General features: G+C 48.1%; 1 protein-coding gene across 9 annotated transcripts in view; it reads right to left on the bottom strand.

Annotated features, from left to right (window-relative positions):
• Positions 1-25,142, bottom strand: part of KIF7 (kinesin family member 7) — a 30,604-nt gene that overhangs the window by 4,891 nt on the left and 571 nt on the right. For 4 of the 9 annotated variants that reach the window (XR_013227488.1, XM_077318209.1, XM_077318211.1 and 1 more), the window contains 15 exons: positions 23,995-24,391; positions 22,629-22,829; positions 22,093-22,510; positions 20,265-20,802; positions 19,032-19,172; positions 18,128-18,325; positions 14,778-14,965; positions 13,665-13,762; positions 12,354-12,515; positions 11,768-11,970; positions 11,137-11,334; positions 10,665-10,790; positions 6,032-6,208; positions 4,560-4,775; positions 975-1,181 (listed from right to left, as the gene is read on the bottom strand). Coding sequence is in view for 8 of the 9 variants with exons in the window: in XM_077318209.1 (XP_077174324.1) it covers positions 975-1,181; positions 4,560-4,775; positions 6,032-6,208; positions 10,665-10,790; positions 11,137-11,334; positions 11,768-11,970; positions 12,354-12,515; positions 13,665-13,762; positions 14,778-14,965; positions 18,128-18,325; positions 19,032-19,172; positions 20,265-20,802; positions 22,093-22,510; positions 22,629-22,829; positions 23,995-24,322 (3,399 nt within the window). In the remaining variant the exon portion in view is untranslated. The remainder of the gene's footprint in view (positions 1-974; positions 1,182-4,559; positions 4,776-6,031; positions 6,209-10,664; positions 10,791-11,136; positions 11,335-11,767; positions 11,971-12,353; positions 12,516-13,664; positions 13,763-14,777; positions 14,966-18,127; positions 18,326-19,031; positions 19,173-20,264; positions 20,803-22,092; positions 22,511-22,628; positions 22,830-23,994; positions 24,392-25,142) is intronic. The other 5 variants (XM_077318214.1, XM_077318213.1, XM_077318216.1 and 2 more) reach the window with 4 other exon arrangements.

Here is a 25,142-nt window from a genome sequence, read left to right as displayed (position 1 = left end):
AGCTTCCAGAAGGCAGTTAAAGAGGCTACAAGCCATTTAAATACCTCCAGAGTTCCACTCATGGCTTTGCAATAGGGACCATGATCCCTTTAAACACCTTTTGCCCTCCACTGGAAACAATGGAGGATGGGGACAGAAAAAGCGAGCCCAGCCAGGATCGGATGCAGGAGAAGCCAAGTCAGCCTCAGGGTAGGGCTGGCTTTTTTGAAATCCAATTAGACCTGAAAAAATTTGGCATTGCTGAAAAATCCCAGATCTGAATAGCATATTGATATTGAGATGTATGTGTGTGTGTGTGGGGGGGGAGGTTGAAATACCAAATTACCTATAGACACAACCTGAAAAACAGTGGATTAAAAAAATGCATACCCCTATGCATGATACAAGGTTCAGTACTCAACAACAAAAGAATCCTCGGCCACAACACTAGGTGTCAAAGAAAAAGAGGTCTTCCCCACTTTGTCATTCCTCTTTTATTTGCTTTCACAGAAGATCTCAACCTCTTCCTTCCTCTCCCTTTACTGGACTTTCCTACATTCTTCCAGGTTCCTCTCCTCTTCACTGGCTTTCCACAGAAGCAGAGGTTCCATTCAAGCCAACGCTTCCTAGGTGAGCTAAGCTCAGCTATGAAAACAGAGACACGTCACAGCAACACAGAGTGGGGCTTGCAAGCCTTTATGTCACTGTTGGGTAACTGCAGGCAGGAGGCACTCATAACAAAACTGGCTCCCGCTACTGAGGTTAGAGTTTCCCAGCTCTTCAATGAACGGTCCCTTCCCAAAGGAACTCAGCCAGAAAGAAAGGCAGGGGGCAGAAGAAACAGGAGCTAACTTGTGTGCTGTGGCCCCTTTTCTCAGGCTCACTCCAACCAGGTTCTGGAAAATGTTCTCATTTTTTTTGGGGGGGGGGTGTCTCTTGAATACGAGCTAGACAGCAACCTGCTGCACTAGACAGGGCTATACTTTCACATTTACCTTATCAAAGTACTTGCAAAGCAGTGCCCGGGTCTCAGAGGAAGAGAGGTAGCTCAGTTTGGCCATGAGGTTCATCTCACACTGGGACAGCAGGCTGGCAGATGATCGCAGGACTCGCTGCCGGCAAGTGATGGACTCATTTTTGTACTCGATGGCAGCATCCAGAGCCTCAATGGCCTCGTCGAGTTGGAAGAGAATCCGTTCTTCCTGCAAAGAAATGGCAGGAAATGTCACTCTGGCAACACTCATTTCTACTGCTGTTTAAAGAGATTTGTCGTCCCTTCCGTAGAATGGAGGTCAGCTTAGCTGAGCAGCAATCTGAACTCTGTTCAACATCCAGAATCCAAGAAAGCCCAGGGAGGAAGGGCACCCATGAGCACAAAGCTGCAGGGCACAGACTACAGCCAGCGGCGTGCTGCAGGTGCCAGGAAGCGCACACACACACAGGCGCAGCGTTCCGCCCCCGCATGTATGCGCCCACTGGCACACCGATGCCTGCGCTTCCCTCCCCAGGCCGCTTCGGGCACCAAGGCACCCAACCCTAGCACAGACTGATGCATCTTGTCCTTGTGCCTTAATACCCCTCTGATCCTTCTCCCAAGGAAAGGAAAAGACTGACTGTTTCTTTCCAAATAACTGTCCAACAATTATACACCATTTCCTCCTCACATTTGTTTCAAGGCACAGATACCTGCTTCCAGAATTCGTGCTTGCTTTATAAAACAACCACATTTGTCCTATCCAGTTTAGAATCCACATTGACTGCAAAAAAAGCAGGAGTAAATGGGGCAACTTTGCAAAGCTTTTTCAGAGATAATTTTGGGGGTTTATCTCTGAAAGAAACACCTGTCAAAATAGCGCAGACACATGGGGATCACTCTTCCCTCTTGAATTCACTAACTGGAACTGAGCTCTATTTTAAAGGATGGTATCTCCCCTCCCCCTTTAAATGCTATTAATAAGTAAGGTTTGAGAGGGTTTCAGTATTAGCATCCTTCTCCTTGTCTTCCAGTATGAACTGAGGCCATGCATGCAATGGTTTACTGCAGGGGTAGTCAACCTGTGGTCCTCCAGATGTTCATGGACTACAATTCCCATGAGCTGGCAGGGACTAATGGGAATTGTAGTCCATGAACATCTGGAGGACCACAGGTTGACTACCCCTGGTTTATTGCTTAGATCTGAAATCCGCCATGGCTGTGCCCAACGTGTTAGTGTGCTTCCTTACAGTTGCTGCTCAAGCAACCGGTTCTATCATCGTAGGGTGCAGCTGTGAGGCAGGGTGCTTGTTTTAATACTCTCTCACAAGAAGGAAATCGTTACCAGCACTGGAAGGAGGAACGCAGCTAGTGCACAATTTTCTCCCCTACGCAAGAAAGGCTTAAAGGGTAAAGGTATCCCCTGTGCAAGCACTGGGTCATGTCTGACCCTTGGGGTGATGCCCTCCAGCGTTTCCATGGCAGACTCAATACGGGGTGGTTTGCCAGTGCCTTCCCCAGTCATTACCATTTACCCCCCAGCAAGCTGGGTACTCAGTTTACTGACCTTGGAAGGATGGAAGGCTGAGTCAACCTTGAGCCGACTGCTAGGATTGAACTCCCAGCCTCATGGGCAGAGCTTCAGACTGCATGTCTGCTGCCTTGCCACTCTGCGCCACAAGAGGCTCATAGGAAAGGCTTAGGTGCAGTGTAATGTTCCCTCAAGTGACTCCTTCCCCCAAAGACATCTAAATAAGACTGGTTTGACTACACAGACTTGCAATTTGTGTAGACAAGACTCCACTTAGCAGTCAGCTTCATAACCCTGGTGTTACTGCTATGATTTCTGCAGGGCTGTGATTTCTGCAGAACCAAATTCAAGTTCAGTGACCAACAAAATTTCATTCAAGTTACTAGCTTAATAGCCCATTCCCAAGAACGAGCCTTGAAAGCCGCCCCCCCCCCCTCCCGTGGTCCCGGCCAGGCAGCTTAAAATGGCTTTGGGCTGCTTGGAGTCCAGAGCAGCTCGCAGCTGGATCAAGTGGGGCAGGCGAGGGCTGGCCAGGTTGTTAGCAGGCCTGGGACAGAGCTCCTTAGCAGGCAGTCAGCAGGCTGGGAGGCGCTCGTTAGCAAGCTCAGCCTAGCAGGCTGGGAGGCCCTCATTAGTAGGCCCTCCACCACAACCCTTTGCCCAGGCCCTCTCCCCTTACCTGCTGCTGGCTCCAGGCACTGAGGCGCGTCTGAGAGCAAAGAGGCTAGAGTCCAGGGACAGAGGGCAGGAACTGCAGGAGCTGCTATTTCAACTTGGGCAGCCGAACATGTTCCACCCTCCAGGCTGTTTCACAAATATATATAGGAACCATGGATAAGGATAAGCTTGTGTGTGCATGCACACTTCTTCAGATACATTGAATTGGAAGTTACCACTTCACAGATAGTGGTAGAGGATGAACACCAAATTAGCATGCAATATTATGAACATGTTTAAGGACCAAACAATAACGATAACAAGCTTAGTTTATGGTTACCATTTGTTTGGATTTAATTCCAGGAAATAAATATCTCAGAATTGGAGATATGTAAATATACCCTTCTTAATTGTGGAAAGCTGAGAGTAATTAACTGAGACCTATTACGGTCTATCCATCTCCTCTCAAAAATGGACTAACAGCAGCCTTGTCTTTAATTAGTGAGTGACTGGCTGTGTAGTGTTATGACTCCTGTCACCAGACCAGAGAAATGCATTCCAATCTACAATTCCAAATTCTACTAATAAATTAATTACACTACAATCTGCCCTACCTCTATGACTGATTACTTCTATTTCGATGTATCTGAAGAAGTACGGTGCACACAAAAGATTATGCCTTCAATAAAATTCTGTTGGTCTTAAAGGTGCCGCTGAACTCGTGATTGATACAGTAAGAGAAATGAATCATGGTTTCATTGGGCTGGTAAAACAAAGTACTACCAAAGCCATGTGAAGGTTCTGTTGTCCTCCTCATTTAGCTTAAGGCATACCTGGAGGTGCCTGAAAAGAAAGACGACTCTGCCACTGAGCTGCAACAGAATTGGAGCAACCCCATCCGCAGGGTGTTCCAGGAAAGACATGAACAGAGGTGGTTTGACATGAATGGCCTTCCTCTACACCAGTGGTCCCCAACCTTTCTTTGGCTGGTGACCGGCAGGGCGACGGCCACGGCCACGCAGCGTGCATGCGTGGCCGCGCATGCACACATGCGCGCTCGAAATTGCACATGCGCGAAAGTGCTGCGCATGTGCGATTTTGGCCGCGCAGCGCGCATGCGCGATGCGCAGCGTGGCCCTGATTCCCTCTCCCCCCCCTCCCACAGTAAGAAGCTTCCCGGGCCACAGGCTTGTGGCCTGGGAAGTTTTTTACTGGGGGGGGGCGGGGAGAGGGAACCGCGGCCCGGCGCCCTGGCCTTCGCGGCCCGGCACCGGGCCGCAGGTTGGGGACAACTGCTCTACACAGCAACCCTGAAGTTCCTTACTGGTGTCCCTCCCATGGCCAGCCCTGCTCAGCTCCCAAATTCTGATGAGCCAAGCTGGTCTATTCAGGTTGCAGTAACAGCGGTGGCTCATTCACCTCGGTGGATAGCAAGGTGCCTTGCCGAAGCTTGTTATCTATCTCCAGCCTTTGTTTAAGCAACTGGTCCTTCTCTTGACGCAAGTTGTTAATTTCTTGCCGGATCTGCTGTTGGTCCTTGTCGCTACTGTGGCAAAGCTGTCCGTTCTTCTGCATCAGTTCCTTTTCTAGGTACTCCAGGCGACTGGACACCCGCATGATGTCATCATTCAGGGCCTGAAGCAGAGACAGAAGGAAGCAATCCTTAGGAAATGTCTGTATCCCGCCTTCACTGACCATCTTGTTATGTTTGTTCCTCAGGAGAGAATTCAGAGTTCAGAATCAGTCCAACCCCCACCCCTGTCTAGGGGATTTAAAAAACACACTCCTGACAGGTGCTCATCCAATCTCCTCATAAAAACATTGAATGAAGGAGACTCCATAGCCTTCACCATCAGAAAATGCTTTCCAATATTTGTGGAGCCTTCTTTCCTATAATTTGAATCCACTGCTCCTAGTCCTGGCCTTTAAAGCAGCCCCCTTCTTCAACATGTCTACCTTTGATGGTAAACACAGCCCTCCTCTCCTCCAAACTACATATGCCTAGCCCTCTCAACCTTTCCAGGGAAGGCATGGATTCCAGCCCCTCAACCACCCTAGGAAGACAAGACAATAAATGAAATTTGAAGGGATTATCATGCAAGGTAAACCACATTTCCTGGGTAGAATTTATAAACTTTTACTTATGAAACTGAGATGGAACACATTAAAGAATGTATGGTGAAGTGGATGCCAAATTTTTATTGTGTTTTTACTCTTTTATTATTGTGAGCCCACCCAGGGAACGGTATATAAATCGAAATATAAATAAATAAACAAACAAGAATAAACAGCTCTAATTTGTTGTTTTTCTTGAACGATAAACTAAAAAGAATGGACACAAAATGGAAAGACAAAAAACACTTCAGGATATTTATTAAACATATATTTCTGACTCTTCTTTCAAGTAGCTCTGGGAAACATACATAAGCTTACCTGTTTTATTCCCACAATCCTAGCCTGGTGCATGACCGCCCATGTTCACTGTTTGTGTAGGGCAGGAGTGAGCAAGCTGGCCATACCCTCCACCTTCATACAGTGGCCTGGTCAGCTTGGACAACCACCCTCTCCCCCAGAGAGATGTTAAAAACTGGTATCACTGATCACAGGAAGGCAGAGTTCACATGGCCACTTCTCTTACGTGGTCACCTCTGCAGAGGCCCAGGCAACTGGGGGGAGGTAGGGGGTGGTGTCAGCCACTTGCTCTCCCTCTGCAGTAAAATGGGTTTGTAGCCTTAACTGGCTAGTCTAAAATATACTCATCACCATTTTTGAATACCAATGGATTATTGCAGTGTCACCTTTAGTTCTGATGATGCACTTATTGATGCACAAATATACTTCAGATGCTAAAAATAAAATACAAAACACAGCAGTTGGCTGGCTGACCCCACCTGGCTCGATCGAAGTCTCTTATTTTCCAGGCCGTTCTTCTCCTGAAGGAGAGCCTCCTTTTTGGCCACAATGGTTTCACGTTTCGACAGCTCGTCTTCTAACTCATCCAAGGCCTGGCGCTGCTCAAGGACTTTCTCGATCTCTGAATCCAACCACTTTTTCTGTTCCTCGATTTTCTGAGGGAACAGCAAGGGAGGAGCCGTGTCAGAGAGATTGTTTGCCAGAAGAAAGGGCAGTAGATCTGCCATCCCACAAAATGGCCACATCCCAACCACAGCTGTCCTTGGAAAATGGCTGCAAAAGGAGGAGCATCAAAGCAATAAAATGGTTATCCCTGGGGTCTAAGCCCAAAACAGCAAGGAAATCTGCCATTCCAAAGCCATGCTAATTGTATTATTATTATTATTATTATTCAGATTTTTATTTGCCACCATTCCCGAAGCTGGCTTGTGGTGGGTTACAAACTGTAACTAAAAACCCAAATAAAACCCCATTTAACATCAAAACAGGACATAAAATCATAAACATCAGAATAAAGAACATGGTGGTAGAACTTGTATCCATCTTCAATAGGCACTTGTATATCCAGCTTAGGAGATGTGGCTTATATAGATGTTTGTCTTGTTGGGTTAAGCTTGCCTTCATTCTTGAAAATAGCTGCCTATCCATTAGCCAATCTAGATTTTTATTTTCTTTGGCTAGTTGGGCATATTCCTTAAGTGACCAGATCTTGGTATATCAGTGTATCTATTCTGTGGATTTGTGCCCGATCCACGAACACCTCAACTGGCAATTTGAATGGGGATTGGGCAGGCCTGCATCCACTGAGTCACAGAAATCTATTGTGGAGGTGACCGTCACATGGATGACCATGGCCAGGTATTCAGAGGACAGGTAAGGCGCTAGTAGGCATGCCTGGCGAAGATGGAAGAATGTCTGGCAGTCTACACCCTTGACCTTTGCCTCTACGCTAGTGAGGCATCTATGGTCACTCCCAAATTCCTGGCATGGGGCGCAGTAGTAAGTTGTGTTCCAGCCAGGGTGGGTGTGCTTCCTGTCCTGCCCTCTGACTTCCCAGCCACAGGACCTCCGCCTTGGAGGGCTTGAGTTTCAGACAACTTCTCAAGGCATCCAAACTTCTGGCAAATGGTTCTTGGGGGGGGGGGGAGTTCAGGTGGCTGTCCATGAGGAGATAGAGCAGGGTGTCATCAGCATACTGATGACCTCCCAGCCCAAATCTGGGCCAGAAGGCGCATAAAGATGTTAAAAATCATGGGGGAGAGCACCACGCCCTGAGGAACTCTGCAAGAGAGTCGATAAGAGCACAGCAACTCATCCCCCACAGCCACCCTCTGGGTCCAGTTATGGAGAAAGGAGCATAACCAGCAGAGAAGAAGAAGAAGAGTTGGTTCTTATATGCCGCTTTTCCCTACACGAAGGAGGCTCAAAGCGGCTTACAGTCGCCTTCCCATTCCTCAGCCCACAACAGACGCACTATGAGGTGGGTGAGGCTGAGAGAGCCTCGATATCACTGCTCAGTCGGAACAGCTTTATCAGTGCTGTGGGGAGCCCAAGGTCACCCAGCTGGTTGCATGTGGGGGAGCGCAGAATCGAACCCAGCATGCCAGATTAGAAATCCGCACTCCTAACCACGACACCAAACTACTACACCAGCCATGCCCCATATCCCCATCCCAGCGAGGTGGTGGACCGGCAGTTCATGGTGGACCACATTGAAGGCAGCCGACAGATCTAACAGAATGAGAATGGCCAACCCACCTCTATCCAGCTGGCGACAGAGATCATCCATCAGGGCAACCAGCACTGTCTCCACCCCATGACCAGGATGGAAGCCAGACTGATATAGATCAAGAGCCAAAGTTTCCTCCAAGAATGCCAGGAGCTGGTCTGTCACAGCCTTTTGCCCAGAAGCGCCAAATGCAAAAATGGGCTGTAGCTGGCCAGGTCCTGTGGGTCCAGCAATGGTTTCTTCAGGAGAGGACCAACCACTGCCCCCTTTAGCAGCTCAGGGAACTCCCCGGTAGGCAGGGAGAGGATGATGATATCCCTGAGCTGACCTCTTATCCACTGACCAGTCCCTTTGAGGAGCCAAGACAGGCAGAGATCAAGGGGACAAGTGGAAGCCCTGACTGACTCCAGCAGTTTGTCTACTTCAGGTAAAGGGAGCCGGCGGATTAGCAAAACGACTAGCGAATGGTGGGAATAAGAAGGCAAGATATTCATACAGTTGAGAGGAGGCAAGTATTACCTCTTGCTCACATCTGTGTGCCCAGCATTTGCCTTCTCAAGCACAGAGGTTTTGAAAGCAGAGTATGAACTGATACAATAGTTGCTTGATGTCACAAAGGGACCAATTCATTCCTGAAGGTGATGTTTGCTTATGTGGCCCTAGACTCTGTTCCAGGTTGCTCCAAAAACTCCTCCTGTAGTTAACTTTGCAATGATATCTCTAACCCACAGCAAAGCAATTCCCCATCATGGCCAGAGGGAGGGATGGACAAGAAGAATCTCCTTCTACCTCTTAGAAGGATACCATTAAGAAAACGTTTGTTTGTTTGTTTGTTTGTTTAGTCTGTGCCGCCCTCAATTGAGGCTCAGGGCAGTTCACATGGAATGTAAGAAACAATACACCGAACCCTGTTTTGAATAGATTAGAATACAATAATAGTAACAATAACAACAACAACAACAGAAGATAACAGTTTAAACAGGACAGCAATCTAACAGGTCCATGGTTCTGTTCAGTACATAGATTCCTGAGAGGGAGGCCCAGCAGGTGTTGCTGATTCCAGTCGACCTCCACCGAAAGCTTGGTGGAAGAGCTCCCTTTTGCAAGCCCTGCAAAACTGTTTTAGTTCCGTCAAGGCCCTGATTTCCTCTGGGAGCTCCAGGCCAGGACAGAGAAGGCTCTGGCCCTGGTTGAGGCCAAGCGGACTTCTTTAGGGCCCAGGATCTTTAGCCGGTTGGCAGTGGCAGAGTGTAGAACTCTTTGAGGGGCATAAGCAGAGAGGCAGTCCCTCAGGTACACAGGGCTCTGACCGCATATAGCCTTAAAGGTAATCACCAGAACCTTTAGCCTGATCCGGAATTCAACTGGTAGCTATTGCAGTTGATGGAGGATGGGCCGAATCTGGGACTACCACAGTGTTACTGTGAGGACCCTGGTCACTGCGTTTTGGATCAGCCATAGTTTCTGGATCAACGTTAAGAGCAGGCATGCACGGAGCAAGTTGCAGAAGTCCGGTCTAGAGGTGACCATCACGTGGATCACTGTGGCCAGGTGTTCCAGGGCCGAGTGGGGCACTAGTAGTTCAGTTTGGCGGAGGTGGTAGAATGCCAGCTGTGCTACCTTCATGACCTGGGCCTCCACTGAGAGGGAAGCATCCGGGATCACGCCCAGGTTCCTGGTGGGGTGAGCTGCTCAGAGCTGCACAGGACCTCCGTCTTTCAAGGGCTGAGCTTCAGACGACCCTGCTTGAGCCACGTTGTCACAGCTTACGGGCACTGGCTAAGGCTTCGGGGGGGGGGGGGGGGGAGGAGTCAGGGCAGCTATCCATCAAGACTAAGAGCTGGGTGTCATCTGCCTATTGATGACAATCCATCCCGAACTTCCATACCAAATGAAATAGGAGAGGGGACCATTCCCAGTGGAACTACGCCAGCAAATTGTCGGCGGCTTGATGCTCTCTCTCCTATTGCTACCCTCTGTCCGCGACCCCGGAGGAAGGAGATCAGCCACTGAAGGGCCGTCCCCTGTATTCCGGCATCAGTGAGGTGGCGAGCTAAAAGCTTATGGTCGACTGTGTCAAATGCTGTTGAGAGATCTAGTAGTATCAGCCATGCTGACCTGCCTCAGTTGGCGATGGAGGTCATCCGTCAAGGCAACTAGCATTGTCTCCGCCCCGTGGCCAGGCCGGAAACCTGACTGGGATGGGCCTAAAGACTGAAGCTTCTTCCAGGAATGCCGATATTTGATCCGCGACTGCCCTTTCCACTATTTTCCTCAGAAACGCTAAGGGCGAGTCGATAGTTGTCGGGCTCTCGCAGGCCTAAAGATGTTTATTTCAGTAGCAGGCATACCACTGCCTCCTTTAGTCTCTCCGGGAATTCTCCCATTGAGAGAGAAAGGTTGAGTATTTCCCAGAGGGGCGCTCTTTTTCAGAAGCCACGGTAGGCAGGGGTCTAGTGGGCAAGTGGATGGCCTCCCATTCTGTCCACTTCAGTCAGCGGGAGTCATCTGAAGTTACTCAGTATTCTCTCCAAAGACAGCCAAGGTGCCCCTAGCCTGAGCCGAGCCTTCAGGGCATAGTGGTCTGACCATGGCACGGCATTTACCGTGACCAGATCCACATTCAGGCCGTCACTGAGAATGAAATCCAGGGTGTGGCCTGCTTGGTGGGTGGGGCCAACAACAAAACACTCTTTCACTACAGCAGGGGTAGTCAACCCGTGGTCCTCCAGATGTCAAACGCTGGCAGGGGCTTCATGGGAATTGTGGTCCATGGACTTCTGGAGGACCACAGGTTGACTAACCCTGCACTACAGGAAAGGATTCTGCTTCACTTGCAAAACCAGAGGATGCCCAGCAAAGAAGCTGCTGCTGTCCTTTACCTGCTGCTGCTCCAGGCTGATCACAGAGCCATTACTTCCACTCCGGTGCTTCCTCTGGAAGGCAGCAATTTCTTCTGTTTTGAGGCGCAGGATCTTCTGATGCTGTTCGTGTTTCAGCTCCAGCTCCTGCAGGAGGAGAGGAGGGGGATGCTGTTAGACCAAAAGGATCACGCAGCGGAAAGTCTTATCGTATTCCAAAGGCCATGGAAATTAGGCACCCAGCCAACCCCCAAAGACATTTCCCTCCCTCAAAGCCTGTTTAGTATTTGTGGATAATACCATTAAACCAAATTGGTGCCCTTCCAGGTTGACAAATGTAACTGCCCTCCTTCCCCTATCCATAATAATTCACCCCACCCCTTAAAAAAAAGCAGGAAATGTATTTTATTTAATGGCCAGCCTTCAGCTTGTGACAGCCAATCCCCCCTGCCCAGCGTTAAAACAGAGCCGCTCTCTGCCCAGCTGTCTCTACCTTGACCCGATGCTGCCCTCTGTGCATCTCTGTCTCCAGGCGCCGCTTCTGTTCCACCTCTTCTCTCAGCCGCCTCTGGAGCTGCCTCTGCTGCTGACGCATCTGCTGCACATTCCTCTCCAGATCCTGCACCCGCTTCTCACTTTGAGTGGAGAGAGACGCCAGCCTCTCTGTAGCCTGCTGCTTCTCCTGCAGGACCTGTTCGAGAAGACCCAGAAAACTGCCTTGTACCGAAGGTCTATTCTGGTCAGAGAAGATGCATGCAAAGCTCTGCGCCATGGCCCTTCCCTGTCCGTTCTGGGGCCTTTTATAATGCGAAGACAGCACCTACGTCAGGCCAGGCATGGGCATGCCACCCTTAAACTCACCTCTCAAACCGCCCAGAATGTAGAATCATAGAATCATAGAGTTGGAAGGGGCCATACAGGCCATCTAGTCCAACCCCCTGCTCAACGCAGGATCAGCCCAAAGCAACCTAAAGCATCCAAGAAAAGTGTGCATCCAACCTTTGCTTGAAGACTGCCAGTGAGGGGGAGCTCACCACCTCCTTAGGCAGCCTAATGTCTGAACTTAGCATCCGAGGCTTAATCCAGCAGAGTACCTTTGGGCTAGAAACATTCCCTGGGCTCACCTTTGCCTTACTCTGAGCCATTGCAACTTTGCTGCGGCACTCTTGCAGTTTCCACTTCTCTCTGGCATCGCCAGGCTCTTTGCCTTCCAGCTGTTGCAGCTGTCTCTGGCTGTCCCCCAGCTCCACTCGCACCTGCTCTGCCTCTTGCTCCAATTTGCCAATCTTCTGGCGGTACTGCTTGTTCATGCTCTGCGCATGCTTGCCTGCAACGTACAAGGGAAGCCCCGTTACCACTTGAAGACCAGGCGGCAGTAAAGTTTAAGGACCTGGAAGCGGAGAAAGAAGTCTGGGGGGGGGGTACAAAGGCAGGAAGAAGAACAAGAAACAGCAGTGGAAAGAAGGAGTAGCGGAAGCATCACTCGGAATTTCAAATCCATCTTCAGCCAATCTTAGAAAACAATCAGAAGACTGGCAAAAACATTGATTGAGGACACTGGTTTTCAGAACTAAGAATTTTGGAATGTTACAGCAACCAGACACCTTTTTTGGAAGTTACAGTAATCAACTCCATGATTCTATGTATGAATCAACGATGCGTACAAAATAAAAGATCCTCATTCCCTGCGTAGTGTTATCTCTATCATACCTGTCTTGATAAGTTCCACAATCAAATCTTCTTTCATACGGATGTTAATGGCCAGCTCACGGACCTTCTGCTGAACTTGAACGAGCCGCCACTCTGAATCTTTTTCCAAAATGCCTTCCCCAACATTGGCTGGCTCGGTTCTCCTGCTGACAGCTGCAAGCACTACAAAAAGGAAACTCAGCTGATAAAGGAAAACCAAGTTCTACTGTACTGAGAAAAATATCCCTGGCCTCCTGTCATTCGGAGTCAAATCCTATAGTGCTAGAAACTCCCCTTTTGACCACTTACTACAGGGCAGGTGTTTGTAACACTTTCCTTCCCCCAGCTCCGTGTGTTTTTAATTTATGTTTTATTTATTATTTATTAATTTAGAAGACAGATTTGTATCCCACCACTCCCGGCCCAGCCGGCTTGCAGCATCTCACAACCATTAAAACCAATACAATTTCAATAAAAACAAGGCAAACAAAAGAGCGTTGGGTGCTTATACTGCAAGCACCTCTCAGGTCTCCAGCATCATCATCTGATTTTTGCAACAAGGAGGGGGTGCTATTCTACAGAGGAGGGGTCATTAGATGGTAATGGTATGATCCCTTCACTGGAAGATCCACCTGTCACAGCAAGCGTCTCAAATTTCCTAGCAGAGCCTTCAAGTCTTATTCCCTGATGCTTTCCTATCTAGCTACTAGTTTTGTTCGCTGTGTGTGTTTTAGTCTGATGAAGGGTGCTTGCACTCGAAAGCTCACGCCTTGAATAAATCTTTGTTGGCTTAAAGGGGCCATTGGACTCCGATTGTGTTTTGTTGTGTTGCTTCAGACCAACACGGCGATCCACTTGAATCTGTGTTATTATGCTGTAAGCCTTAGTTTTTTTGTTCTACACAGTTATGAGAAACTAGGGGCCAAGTCTGTTGCCTTCAGGAATACAATGGGCTCTAGCTTAGGAGGGTGGCATGGAAGAATGCTGCAGACGGCCTCCCCCTCCCCCCAGAGCCCAGAAAGGCTAGAGGCAGCTGTTAGGGAACTCACCGGCAGGGGCAGCTCTCACACGGCAGGGATCTGAAGCCTCCAAGCCTCACAGGGAAGTGGAAGGAGGAGGAGGGGTGGTCAGGGGTGGGGGACGGAAGGTGATTGGCTGGCCACTGGACAGACAGGCAAGCCGGTTGGAGGAGGAGGCACTCGGGGCGGGACAGCTGCCATGAGTGGTACTTAAGCCATGGGACATGCTCCTCCTCCAAGGCCTTACCAGCAATATTAAGTAGAACAGATACTGTTAGAGACTCTGACTCCCAGTTGAAGACAAATAAGCTACCTTTGGATAATTCTGGCAGTTCCTCTTGAATCAGCATTGAGCTGCTTTTGCTCCATTCTTTGCTTGACATCTTTTTAATCCAGTTTTGGATCCCATTTCTAAAATGGCACAAAATCACTTGCTTTTAGAAAGCGCTAAGACATACATTGCAAACTTAAATGGACTCTGGGGAATGGTAGAGGACAGGAAGGCCTGGAGGATCATTGTCCATGGGGTCGCGATGGGTCTGACATGACTTCGCACCTAACAACAACAAGACATACATGGTGCAGAAAAAAGACAACTCCAGGTTACTGGAGAAAGGAAGGGGGAAGTAAAATCATTGCTGGCATTTCCAATAGGCCAGGAGGCCTATGTATCTGATGCAGGGGGAGGGAGCCATTTTTTTTTCATCAGTGTTTCATCACCTGCTGTGTTTTGAGGTTGGCATGATCTCTCATTCACCAAGATTGCTTTTCAACATATTCACAACTTGCCTTCCCACTTCTGCTCTGCCCTTTGTATGATCAAGGAGGGCGTCCTGGCTTAGATCACAGATGGCCAAGTAGTTGTCTTGGTTCAAGAGAAGTTCCAATTCCAGCCACTGTTGGCAGGCAATTAAGACCTCTTAATCAAGGATAAAAAAGAGCCTCTTGTGGCGCAGGGTGGTAAGGCAGGAGAAATGCTGTCTGAAGCTATCTGCCCATGAGGCTGGGAGTTCAATCCCAGCAGTCGGCTCAAGGTTGACTCAGCCTTCCATCCTTCCGAGGTGGGTAAAATGAGTACCCAGCTTGCTGGGGGGTAAACGGTAATGACTGGGGAAGGCACTGGCAAACCACCCTGTATTGAGTCTGCCATAAAAACGCTAGAGGGCGTCACCCCAAGGGTCAGACATGACCCGGTGCTTGCACAGGGGATACCTTTACCTTTACCTTTAATCAAGGATAACCAGGGGATGAGGCCTCTCTTTGCACTGACAAGAAATTGCTGTATTGAATCAGAGCGCTAGTCCAGAACTGTGTGCTCAGAAAAAAAGCATTTCTCAGCTATAACAAACCTTCAGCCAGAGATGCTAGGGAAATGAACATCCAACATCTTGCATGCAAGTCATACAAACTAGCGCTCCCATTTCACCTGCGCTGGTAAAGGGACCATGTCTTCTCGCACTCTGAGTCTTCCTTCTTCTCCGCTGCCTTGGGCAGCTCCTCCAGGCCCTCTGAAGCCTTGTCACACTCCTGCATCAGAGTCCCATCAGAATCCTGAGGGCAACTTTGATGGCATCCCAACAAGCCCTTTCCACTATAAGCTGGTGGACCACAGAGCTGTTTGGAGAAAAAGAATGGGCATGCTAAGTGGAAAATGTCTGAACAATTTTGCATCAGCCTAGAAATTACTCATTCTCCGAAGGGGAACACTCTTTATATTTGGCCTCCCAAAAATATTAGTTCTTTCTTCTTTGTTAAATCCTCTTTACCTGGAATCTGTGGTACTGTGATCATTTGTCTTTTTTTTTTAACCAGCAACACTCCAGAACAAGCCTATTTGAAAGGTTGAAAGTATTTGAAAGGTTGTCACTTGGAGGAGGGCAGGATGCTGTTCCCGTTGGCTGCAGAGGAGAGGACGCGCAGTAATGGGTTTAAACTACAAGTACAACAATATAGCCTAGATATCAGGAAAAAAATAGGAGGTGGAGGAGCCTAAGGAGGTGGTGAGCTCCCCCTCACTGGCAGTCTTCAAGCAAAGGTTGGATACACACTTTTCCTGGATGCTCAAGCCTTCAAAGACGGATCTCATTCTCTAGGTAAATGACTTTTCACCTTCCCTCTCCAGAACCTTCGTACTGGAAAACGTAACTATCACACAATTGGACATCAGCTGTGAGGCATTTGCAAGTCATTTTGCAGATAAAATCTCGACACTCCGCCGGGACCTCCCACCAGCCTTAGATACAGAAAGTGAACTAGAGGCCCCTTGGCCATTTTTGGAGAAAACTATGAGTAACTTCAGATGACTCACGCTGACCGAAGTGGACAGGATGCTAGCAACAGCAAGGCCAACCACATGCCCACCAGACCCCTGCCCATCCTGGCTCTTAAAAACATCTGGCATAAGGATAAAGGGCCCCCTCCGGGAGATAATCAACCTATCTCTCACAATGGGAGAATTCCCGGAGGGATTGAAAGAGGCTGTGGTATGCCCACTGCTGAAAAAAACATCTCTAGATACGCGAGAGCCTAACAACTACAGACCCGTCTCGCATTTAGCGTTTCTGGGGAAGTTGGTAGAAAGGGCAGTCGCAAACCAACTGACGGAATACCTGGAAGAAGCTTCGGTCCTAGACCCATCCCAGTCAGGCTTCCGGCCTGGCCATAGGGTAGAGACAGCGCTAGTCGCCCTGACGGACGACCTCCGTCGCCAGTTGGACCGAGGCGGATCGGCACTGCTGATATTACTAGACCTCTCAGCAGCATTCGACACAGTCGATAACGAGCTTCTAGCTCGCCGCCTCATCGATGCCGAAATACAAGAGAAAGCCCTCCAATGGCTGATCTTCCTCCGGGATCGTGGATTGCAATAGGAGAGAAAACATCAGACCGCTGGCAACTTACTTGTGGAGTCCCACAAGGAGCGGTCCTCTCTCCCATCCTATTCAACATCATCATGCACCCTCTCGCACAACTGGTATGGAGGTTTGGGCTGGGTTGCCATCAATATGCAGATGACACCCAGCTCTTCCTCCTGATGGATGGCCGCCCTGATTCTCCCTTTCTTCAAGCAAAGGTTGGATACACAATTTTCTTGGATGCTTTAAGATGCTTAGGGCTGATCCTGTGTTGAGCAGGGGGTTGGACTAGATGGCCTGTATGGCCCCTTCCAACTCTATGATTCTGTGATTCTATTATTTTATCCCCCAGAAGCATTAGCCAGCTGCCTGGAAGCAGTGAGGGGATGGCTCAAGCAGAGTCATCTGAAGCTCAATCCTTCAAAGACGGAGGTCCTGTGGCTGGGTAGGAAGGGCCCATGCGAGGAAGCATGTCTGCCTGCCCTGGATGGTGTACAGCTCTCTATGGCTCGCTCCGCCAGGAATCTAGGCGTGATTCTGGACGCTTCCCTCACAATGGAAGACCAGATCACAAAATAGCGTGGCTGGCATTTTACCATCTCCGCCAAGCCAAACTACTAGCGCCCTACCTGGCCCCGGAACACCTAGCCACAGTGATCCATGCGACGGTCATCTCTAGACTGGACTTTTGTTACACGCTCTACGCAGGCCTGCCCTTAGCCTTGACCCGGAAACTACAGCTGGTTCAAAATGCAGCGGCCAGGATCCTCACAGCAACACTGTGGAGGTCTCATATCCAGCCTATTCTCCACCAGCTGCAATGGTTGCCAGTTGAATTCCAGATCAGACTAAAGGTTCTGGTAATTACCTTCAAGGCCATATGCAGTCAGGGCCCAGTGTACCTGAGGGACCGCCTTCCCGCCTATACCCCCAAAAGAGCTCTGCGCTCCACTGCCACCAACCAGCTAAGGATCCCTGGCCCTAAAGAAGTCCGTCTGGTCTCGACCAGGGCCAGAGCATTCTCTGTCCTGGCCCCCACCTGGTGTAATGAGCTCCTGGAGGAGATCAGGGCCCTGACGGAGCTTAAAGAGTTCCGCAGGGCCTGCAAAAAGGAGCTGTTCCGCCAGGCATTTGGTTGAGACCAGAGGTAATCAACAGCGACTGAAAGGCCCTGCCCCCCGCCCCCCCCTCAGAATTCCACCAGTATGCTCTGGACCTGTTGTATTGTTGCACTGTTGTATTGTCTATATTGTTTATACTGTTACATTGTTATATGGTTACAACCATTAGTTATTATTGTAAAGTTATTCACATGTTTACGGACTGTTTTATGTATTGTTGTTTGTTCTTATGTAAACCACCCTGAGCCTCCGGGGAGGGCGGTATATAAATATAATAAATAAATAAAAATAAATAGAAATCCATATTTCTAGCCTTTACAACTGTACAGGTATTCTTGAAAGCATATGGGCAGCACCTGATAAAATTGCAGAAGTTTGAGAATACTTGGAATACTCTAAGAATTCCTTCATCAGAGGAGCAGAAGCAAAATAAACTATGAAAAGAGAGAAATCCTATACATTTCCTAAATTTAAATAAAATGTAGAATGGCTTTTCCCCCTGCTGTAGAGCATGAATTACTCTCATGCACTGGATTATTTTGTAGTTCAAAAGACATACACAAATCTTTCTAGATTTCTGGAATTTATATCCTCAAATTTAACCCAAAAGTTGTCCTTAACAGAACCATGGCTAGTGTCAAGCCAATGGGTTGGGGAAGGGGACCCCTTTGTTCAGGTATTCAGAACACTTAATTCTGTTCTCCGGCCTCCTTCGTCCCTGAATGCATTTGAACCAGTCCCAGAAAATAACTCTGAAAAAGCAACAACATGCAAACACCATCAACATAATCTCCACAAACCTTATTGTGGTTGGACAAGCTACACTTGGGCCAGTGGGAGAAGTGGGCAGCATCCACAGGGGCTGTGTGAGGTCTCTGGCCAAGTTGAACCAGGAAGACGTTGTGCAGCAATTCGGGCACACCTGTGTTGGGCCTTGCCAGCCATAAGCATTTGTGTAGCTCAGAGATGATGTCTTGCTGCTCCTGCAATTTGTCACTCTGCAGAGGGGCGAGAGAGAGATACTGTAGATCAGGGGTAGTCAACCTGTGGTCCTCCATTTGTCCATGGACTACAATTCCTATGAGCCCCTGCCAGTGGGATTGGATCAGATGGTCTTTGGTCTCTGGTTCTGAATTCAGGGAACCTCCTTGCCCATGGGAGGCCAATTATCATCTGCCCTTTAACTGGCTAGCACTGGTTGACCATTTAGAACAGGGGTAGTCAAACTGCAGCCCTCCAGATGTCCGTGGACTACAGTTCCCATGAGCCCCTGCCAGCGTTCGCAGTCCTGCGAAGGACTGTTTTATATTGACTCACTGTTTTATATTGACTCACACCATCAGCTCCTCAAGATCAGTACTGTCTATTCAATACTGGCTGCATTTCTCTCTGTTGCTACTGCCTGGAGATGCCAGAGATTGAACCTGGGACCTTCTGTTCAGCCAAGCAGATGTTCTACCACTGATGCTCTACCCTTCCCCACCTTAGAGCTGTGTCCCAATTCTGGAATCTTGTGCAGATGCCTTGAAAAGGCTGTGGAAAGATTACCCAGGGTTTCAGATGCAAACAGACAACTTCTCCTTCTTGTCATGGAGGCAGAAAAGAAACAAAGAACCTAGCCTAAAAGCGGGCTGCAAGAAGGGATTATTGTTCTGCCAGCTTTTAGGCACCGGAGAGTAGTTTGCCAATGAGATTGGTCAATACCTGCAGTTTGTACTGTTCCATGGCATCCTCCAGGGCAGCAAGGAAATCCCGATTCTCCTCTTCCAATTGCTCCACTTGTCTCTCCAGCCTCAGCAAAGAGTCCTCTCTTAACACCTCGTATCCCTTTGTGTGGCTCTCCTGCTGGAGAGAAAACCAAAAAGGCTGAATTCTCACAACATCAGAATACCCTGCCTCCCAGTCCTTCGCAGGGTTTGGCGATTGAGACCACAATTCAACACCACAATTCAGCTTCCTTAATTATGGCTTGGTCAGAATCAAACTAATGTTTCTGTGTACCAAACATGGGAACATTCCCCATTGTTGACCTGACAAGTTATCACTTTATAGAAACAGTGTGTGTGTTGGGTGGGGGGGGGGGTAGAGTATAGAGTCAAGAATTCCTAATCCTGCCAAGGAATCCTGTTTTCTTTTCAATTCTCTTTATTCACATGATCAGCCTGGCCCTTTTTGCCTTCACAAGAAATGCCAGGAGTTGATCGTGGGATCAGTAGTATGCACAGTGCTGTCTCTCCTAGTACACATGAAGCTGACTGGCAGAGCCAAGCTATCGGCCCATCAAGCTCCGTATTCTCTACTGCAATGATGCTCACTCCACGGTTCGTGCAGAGCCACGTGTGCCATTACCCTCAACCAGAACAGCCACATTTACTCCTTGCATATCAGGGAGGCTTGAAGTCTCCCTGTCCTCCTGGCAGCGGCCATTACAAGGGGGAGGGGAACCATCTGCCAATGCACAAGCCCCACCAGGCAAGGGCCATGCCCTGGAACAGGAGGCAGATTTTCACATTATGAGGCAGATTTCAGATTATGGCACAGTGCTCAGAAGAGCCACAGATGGCTTCCGAGCTGCTGAATCTCAAAAGTCTCGCCTCAGAAGTCTAGCCCTCCAGATTTTCACAAGTTTTTTGCAGGCCAGTTATCCAAGGTCTTTTTTTTTAAAACCTGGCACTTCCAAAGACTGGACACCAGCATGTTCTCCACAGACTGGCAACAAATTAGGCGGAAGCCAGGGAAAGCAATGGCATCCTCGACCAGCAGACTGTGTAAAGAAGCCCTGACTAGACACAGAGTCTGAGGCTAACTTTTAGTAGGATAATCTTGTCTCCTATTGTCAGTCTGGCTGACATCTTGGAAATTCATTCCTGATGCATGGGGTGCATAAACACACACACACACACACACACTGCCAACCAAGCAGTTCTTTTTTAGTACCTGAACGCCAGACAATTCAGAGTTCTGCACCTTGAGGCTCTGGCTCTCAGCTGGCGAGCTTTCGATACCACTGTCTAAGCCAGAGGCTGAGCTCAGTCCGCTCCGCTCCCTCTCTACAATGCACAGCCACTCCTTCACTCTCAGGATCTGATCCAGAGTCAGGTTGCCTTCTTCCTGCAGTTCTGTCATCAGCTGATAGGCAGCATCGGTGCATGTTCTATAGTGGGCACACTCCAGGAGCAAGCGGGTGTTGTGGCCCTGTGATGGCTGCTCAGGTGCCAGGTCAGAACGGTTGATGATGCGCGTCTCTGAGCGGTGCCGCTGAGCCAGCTTCCTCTGCAGGTTCTTTATCTGCAACTGCAGATCCATTGTGCGCTCCGCCTCCTTCCGGCAGTTCACCACCACCTTGTTCTTGATGTTCTGAGCACGGCTGGCATAATTCAGGGTGGTCAAGCTCTCATCAAAGTCAGAGGAGGAGGGGCTGACACAGGCAATCATCACAGTTTGAGCATTCCCACCTAGGGAATCTTTCAGGATCCTAAGGGAGTAAAGGGGGGAGGGGATCAGGATGCAATTCCATCCCTGGGGCTCAGGTGGAATGCACAGGGAAGAGAACCAAATGCAAATCCCCATCTCTTCTCTTTATCATGAAATCACAGAATCATAGAGTTGGAAGGGGCCATTCAGGCCATCTAGTCCAACCCCCTGCTCAACGCAGGATCAGCCCAAAGCATCCTAAAGCATCCAAGGAAAAGTGTGTATCCAACCTTTGCTTGAAGACTGCCAGTGAAGGGGACTAGATGGCCTGTATGGCCCCTTCCAACTCTATGATTCTGTGATTCAGATAAATTAATCCTGATCGATGGTTAAGACAGCAGAAGCAAGCCTCAGGATCATGTGTGCTTCCAATCAGCTTCCAGATCCTATTGACCACATTCTTCCCCTACTACAAAACTCCAAGGGCCCAGATCACCCTGAGAGTTAAGACAAGGGATAATGTGACAGCAGTATCTCCATTCTAATCAAGATCTTTGTTTTATTTTTTCAACATGAGCCAGCAATTGAATCCTTAGGGGGCCACAATCACAATTAAAGACATTATAAGGATTGAAGGTGGCATGGTATAACCCATTCTCAGAAGCTAAGCAAGGTCTTCCCACCTAGAACGATAAGAGTTGGAAGGGGCCATACAGGTCATCTAGTCCAACCCACTGCTCAATGGAGGATCATGAAATCCCCTTGCTGGGACTTACGAATATTACATGTCTACCAACCCTTAATAATGGATTTTATCATGAGTGCTTCATGGGGATCATGCTGGCAAGCCAAAACATCAATGAATTATTTATTTGTCTTCCACACAGTAGCTTATTGCTGTTACAGCGTCCCCCCCACCCACAAAAGCAAGAGCCAAGATAACCTCCATAATCATTCCATAGAAGGTTTTCTTTCTCCAACGGCCCCAAACCCTCCTAGCAAGCAAAGCCTTTTCTTCTACGTGGGCATGGATTTCACTAGAAAAGACATAACGATTGAATAATGAGCCTAATCACTCTGTTTTTACATTCTAGGATCCTCAAAATTGATACACAGGACAGAGATCTGAGCAATGCAAAGGCTCTTTGGATTTTTTTTTTTTACTCAATGTCCTGATGTCTTTAGCCTCCATCAACATGAAATCAACAGAGATCACAATCTGGAAACTCCAAGTCATTAACTTAGAAATGACTCAAGCACCATAAAGACTTAAAAGCAGATGCTCAACAAGGTATACAGAAGAGTGACTTGGTAAAGAGTTTAAAAAACCACTTAGCCAGGGTCTGCATACCTGGTAATTTTGGAATCCCGGTAGGGAATGTGACTGCCTTTCCGGTGAGGGTCCCCCAAGGCACTGATGACATTCCCCAGGGCCAGCAGGCTGCTGTTGATCTGGATGCTCTCCCTGAGCCTCTCCCCAGTGCTCCCCGTCTTCACCACACGTTCAGAGCCAGCCAAGTCGACAAAGTGAAATTTGGAGATTAGGACTTGGCCAGGGGTTGGAACCAAGGCCTTGTCCTGAATGGCAAGGCGTGTGAGGCGTGCAGCATTCTGGCGCTGCTCCATGGTCACAGTGAAGATTGTGTGCGAACGGCTGGATGTCTTGTTGATATGGGTGGCACCGGTGTGCTTGGCTGCATTGCCCATTTCCAGCAGGCTCAAGACCTCATCCAGGCCTTCCACTTCAGTCTCTTTCACCCCATACAATACTACAACAAGAGAGGGATGACAAGCATTACAAAGGGACAACCTGCACCCGAAACTCAAAGAAGTCCTAAAAAGGACTATCAAGAAATCAAGAGGAACATCAAAAGTGTTAACTTGTACCAATATTGCCCTTGTCATCTTCTCGAATCTGAATGCTCTTGTTTGCCGTCTCCACTTGCAAGAGGTCCCAAAATTCCTCCTTATACACTTCCAGGTAAGATACGCGAACCCTGTACTCTACTAAATCATTCTCGTCCACCAGTCTGAACACTTCAGCCATGGCTCGGGGGATTATGCCCTGCTCATCTTCATTGATGGAAGCTGGGAAAGAGAAACATAAATGTTGTTGGGTGGGTAGGAATAGTCAGCAGTAACTAGGCAAAATGCTAGGATAGAAGACCTATTTGACACAACTGGCCCAAAATGCAACTTTGTTGTAAAGGGAAATATTGATGTGACTAGATCAGGGGGTTGGACTAGATCAGGGGTAGTCAACCTGTGATCCTCCAGATGTTCGTGGACTACAATTCCCATGGCAGGGGGCTCATGGGAATTGTAGTCCATGAACATCTGGAGGACCACAGGCTGACTACCCCTGGACTAGATGACCTTGGAGATCCCTTTCAACTCTATGATTCAATCCCATGTAAATTCAGCAATGACAGTAACTGCATAACAAAATCAGACTGATTTTGTTTTGCTGTGCTGCTTCAGACCCACTTGAAAGTAACTGCATAAGGCAAGCGTGTTTGCAGACCTGCTCATGTCTACCACAGAGGTATTATAGGAGTTATCGCAGATCCTTAGTTTTCTCAAGCAAAACATAAAACTGGAAAAATGCTCTTTTCCTAGTGAAAAGATATCCACAGACTTTACAAGTCAATTTGTCCTCATGAACTACCTCTAGGCTCAGGGGGAAAGAAGGGACAAGACCTTCTAATTTAGAAAAATGTTTTCCTGATGTGATCAATGCTTTCTTACCACAAGCTCTTGGACGAGTTGGCCATAGAAATATAATAAGCAGCTTCAATGTCAGAGAGAACTTCCATATATTTACACTTCCATATATTTACCACCATCTAAAGCTGTACAGAGTAAGTTATCAAGAGTCTATTGTTAATGCAATAGGTCAGGAGAAAATAGCATTGCTAGGGTTGAAAAGCGAGAAATGCTAAGGCCTGGGGAGGAAGACAGAGAACTGGGGAAGGGAAATGTGGATTTTTCTCTCAAGGACTCCCCTCCCCCCAATTTTTAGAATGAACAAAACATTTTAAATTTGAAAAAAATCTCCTATGAAAGTTTTTCTTTTAGAGTAAAATGCTTCCAAAGACATTTTACACACTCAAAATATATAGAATGGCCTTTTATTTTGCTGCTCTCTCATATTTCTATGACATTTTATTTGACAGCCTCATTATTTCACATTTCACAGAGAAGGAAAAGAAAGAATTCAGAGATTAATGCAACAGAGGGAAACACAACTTACAGACAGTTGCTTCTCCAATGGTGTAGGTCTTTCCAGATCCTGTCTGGCCATAGGCAAATACAGTAGAGTTGAAGCCTTGGAAGAAGGCCTCCACCAGGGGCTGCACGCAAACAGCATACACAGATTCCTGGCTAGAAGATTTGGTGAAAACAGTATCAAAATGGAAATGGCGATTGTGCCCCAGGATCACTTCCTTAGTTTCTGGGTTTCCTCGCAGGCACGTTTGGTGTCCATGCAATCGTTCCTTAGGCAGCAGGGGTCGAATGCGAACAGCTACACGGACAGGAATCTCCTCCACTGGGAGCTTAGAATCAGCTTTACGGCCCATGGTCAGTCACACCTGATGAGTCAGGACAGAGGAACAACAGGCAGGGATTCCATTGCGAAGCCAGCTTCTCTGCAAGAAGATGGTGTTAGAAGCAGAAAACTCTAAAATAAGGAATATTGACAACTTGGTCCTGGAAGTAGAGCTGTCAAAGCAAGGCATCTACTCAGAAATGAGCAGACTGGGAAACCTCACAAGGCACTTCTTCCATCATCAGAAATACCGGGCTGAGTGTGGCATACGCAAGGAAGAAAATTTCAAACCCAGTTCTGGGTTAAATGCTGGAGATGCCATTTTGGCTGAGCTTCTCCCTATAACTTCTCAAGCTAACATGGTTGTAATCTTTAGCTTCACATCAAGACAGCATTTCCCCCATTTCTTTCCAGTGCCAGGAAAGGTGATATTTGCAAAACATTCTAATCTTTCACAAACTACCGGTTTACTTCCACTGTTCCAAATGGTGGTACTTACTTCCAAAAGCCCTAAACGTCTTGGTAAGAACTCCCTGTTTAAAAAGCAGCCTCCTCTATTATTCTAACTAGCTTCATCACAAACCCAGCTCTCTGCAACCCAATCCACAGAAAGGAAACCAGTGACAAGAAAGGACAGGCTTTTTGAGCAGTAGCTTTTTGACAAGTTTATGAAATACTCTTTTCCTGGAAGCTCACCAACTCTTTGGGGTTTTAGGCACAATTTATTATCTAAACATCTTCCCACTTTTTACATTTAATCTGGTCATTTAAAGATTTTTCCCTTCACATTTTTTCTTCCTTGTTCCTCCATTGATACACTCTGCTGTCATGGGTCTTCCATTACCATTTTT

This window comes from Paroedura picta, chromosome 18 (genome assembly GCF_049243985.1).
Source record: "Paroedura picta isolate Pp20150507F chromosome 18, Ppicta_v3.0, whole genome shotgun sequence".
Taxonomy (NCBI): domain Eukaryota; kingdom Metazoa; phylum Chordata; class Lepidosauria; order Squamata; family Gekkonidae; genus Paroedura; species Paroedura picta.
Note: the sequence above shows the minus strand (reverse complement) of the source record. Positions and strands in the feature narration are given on the sequence as shown.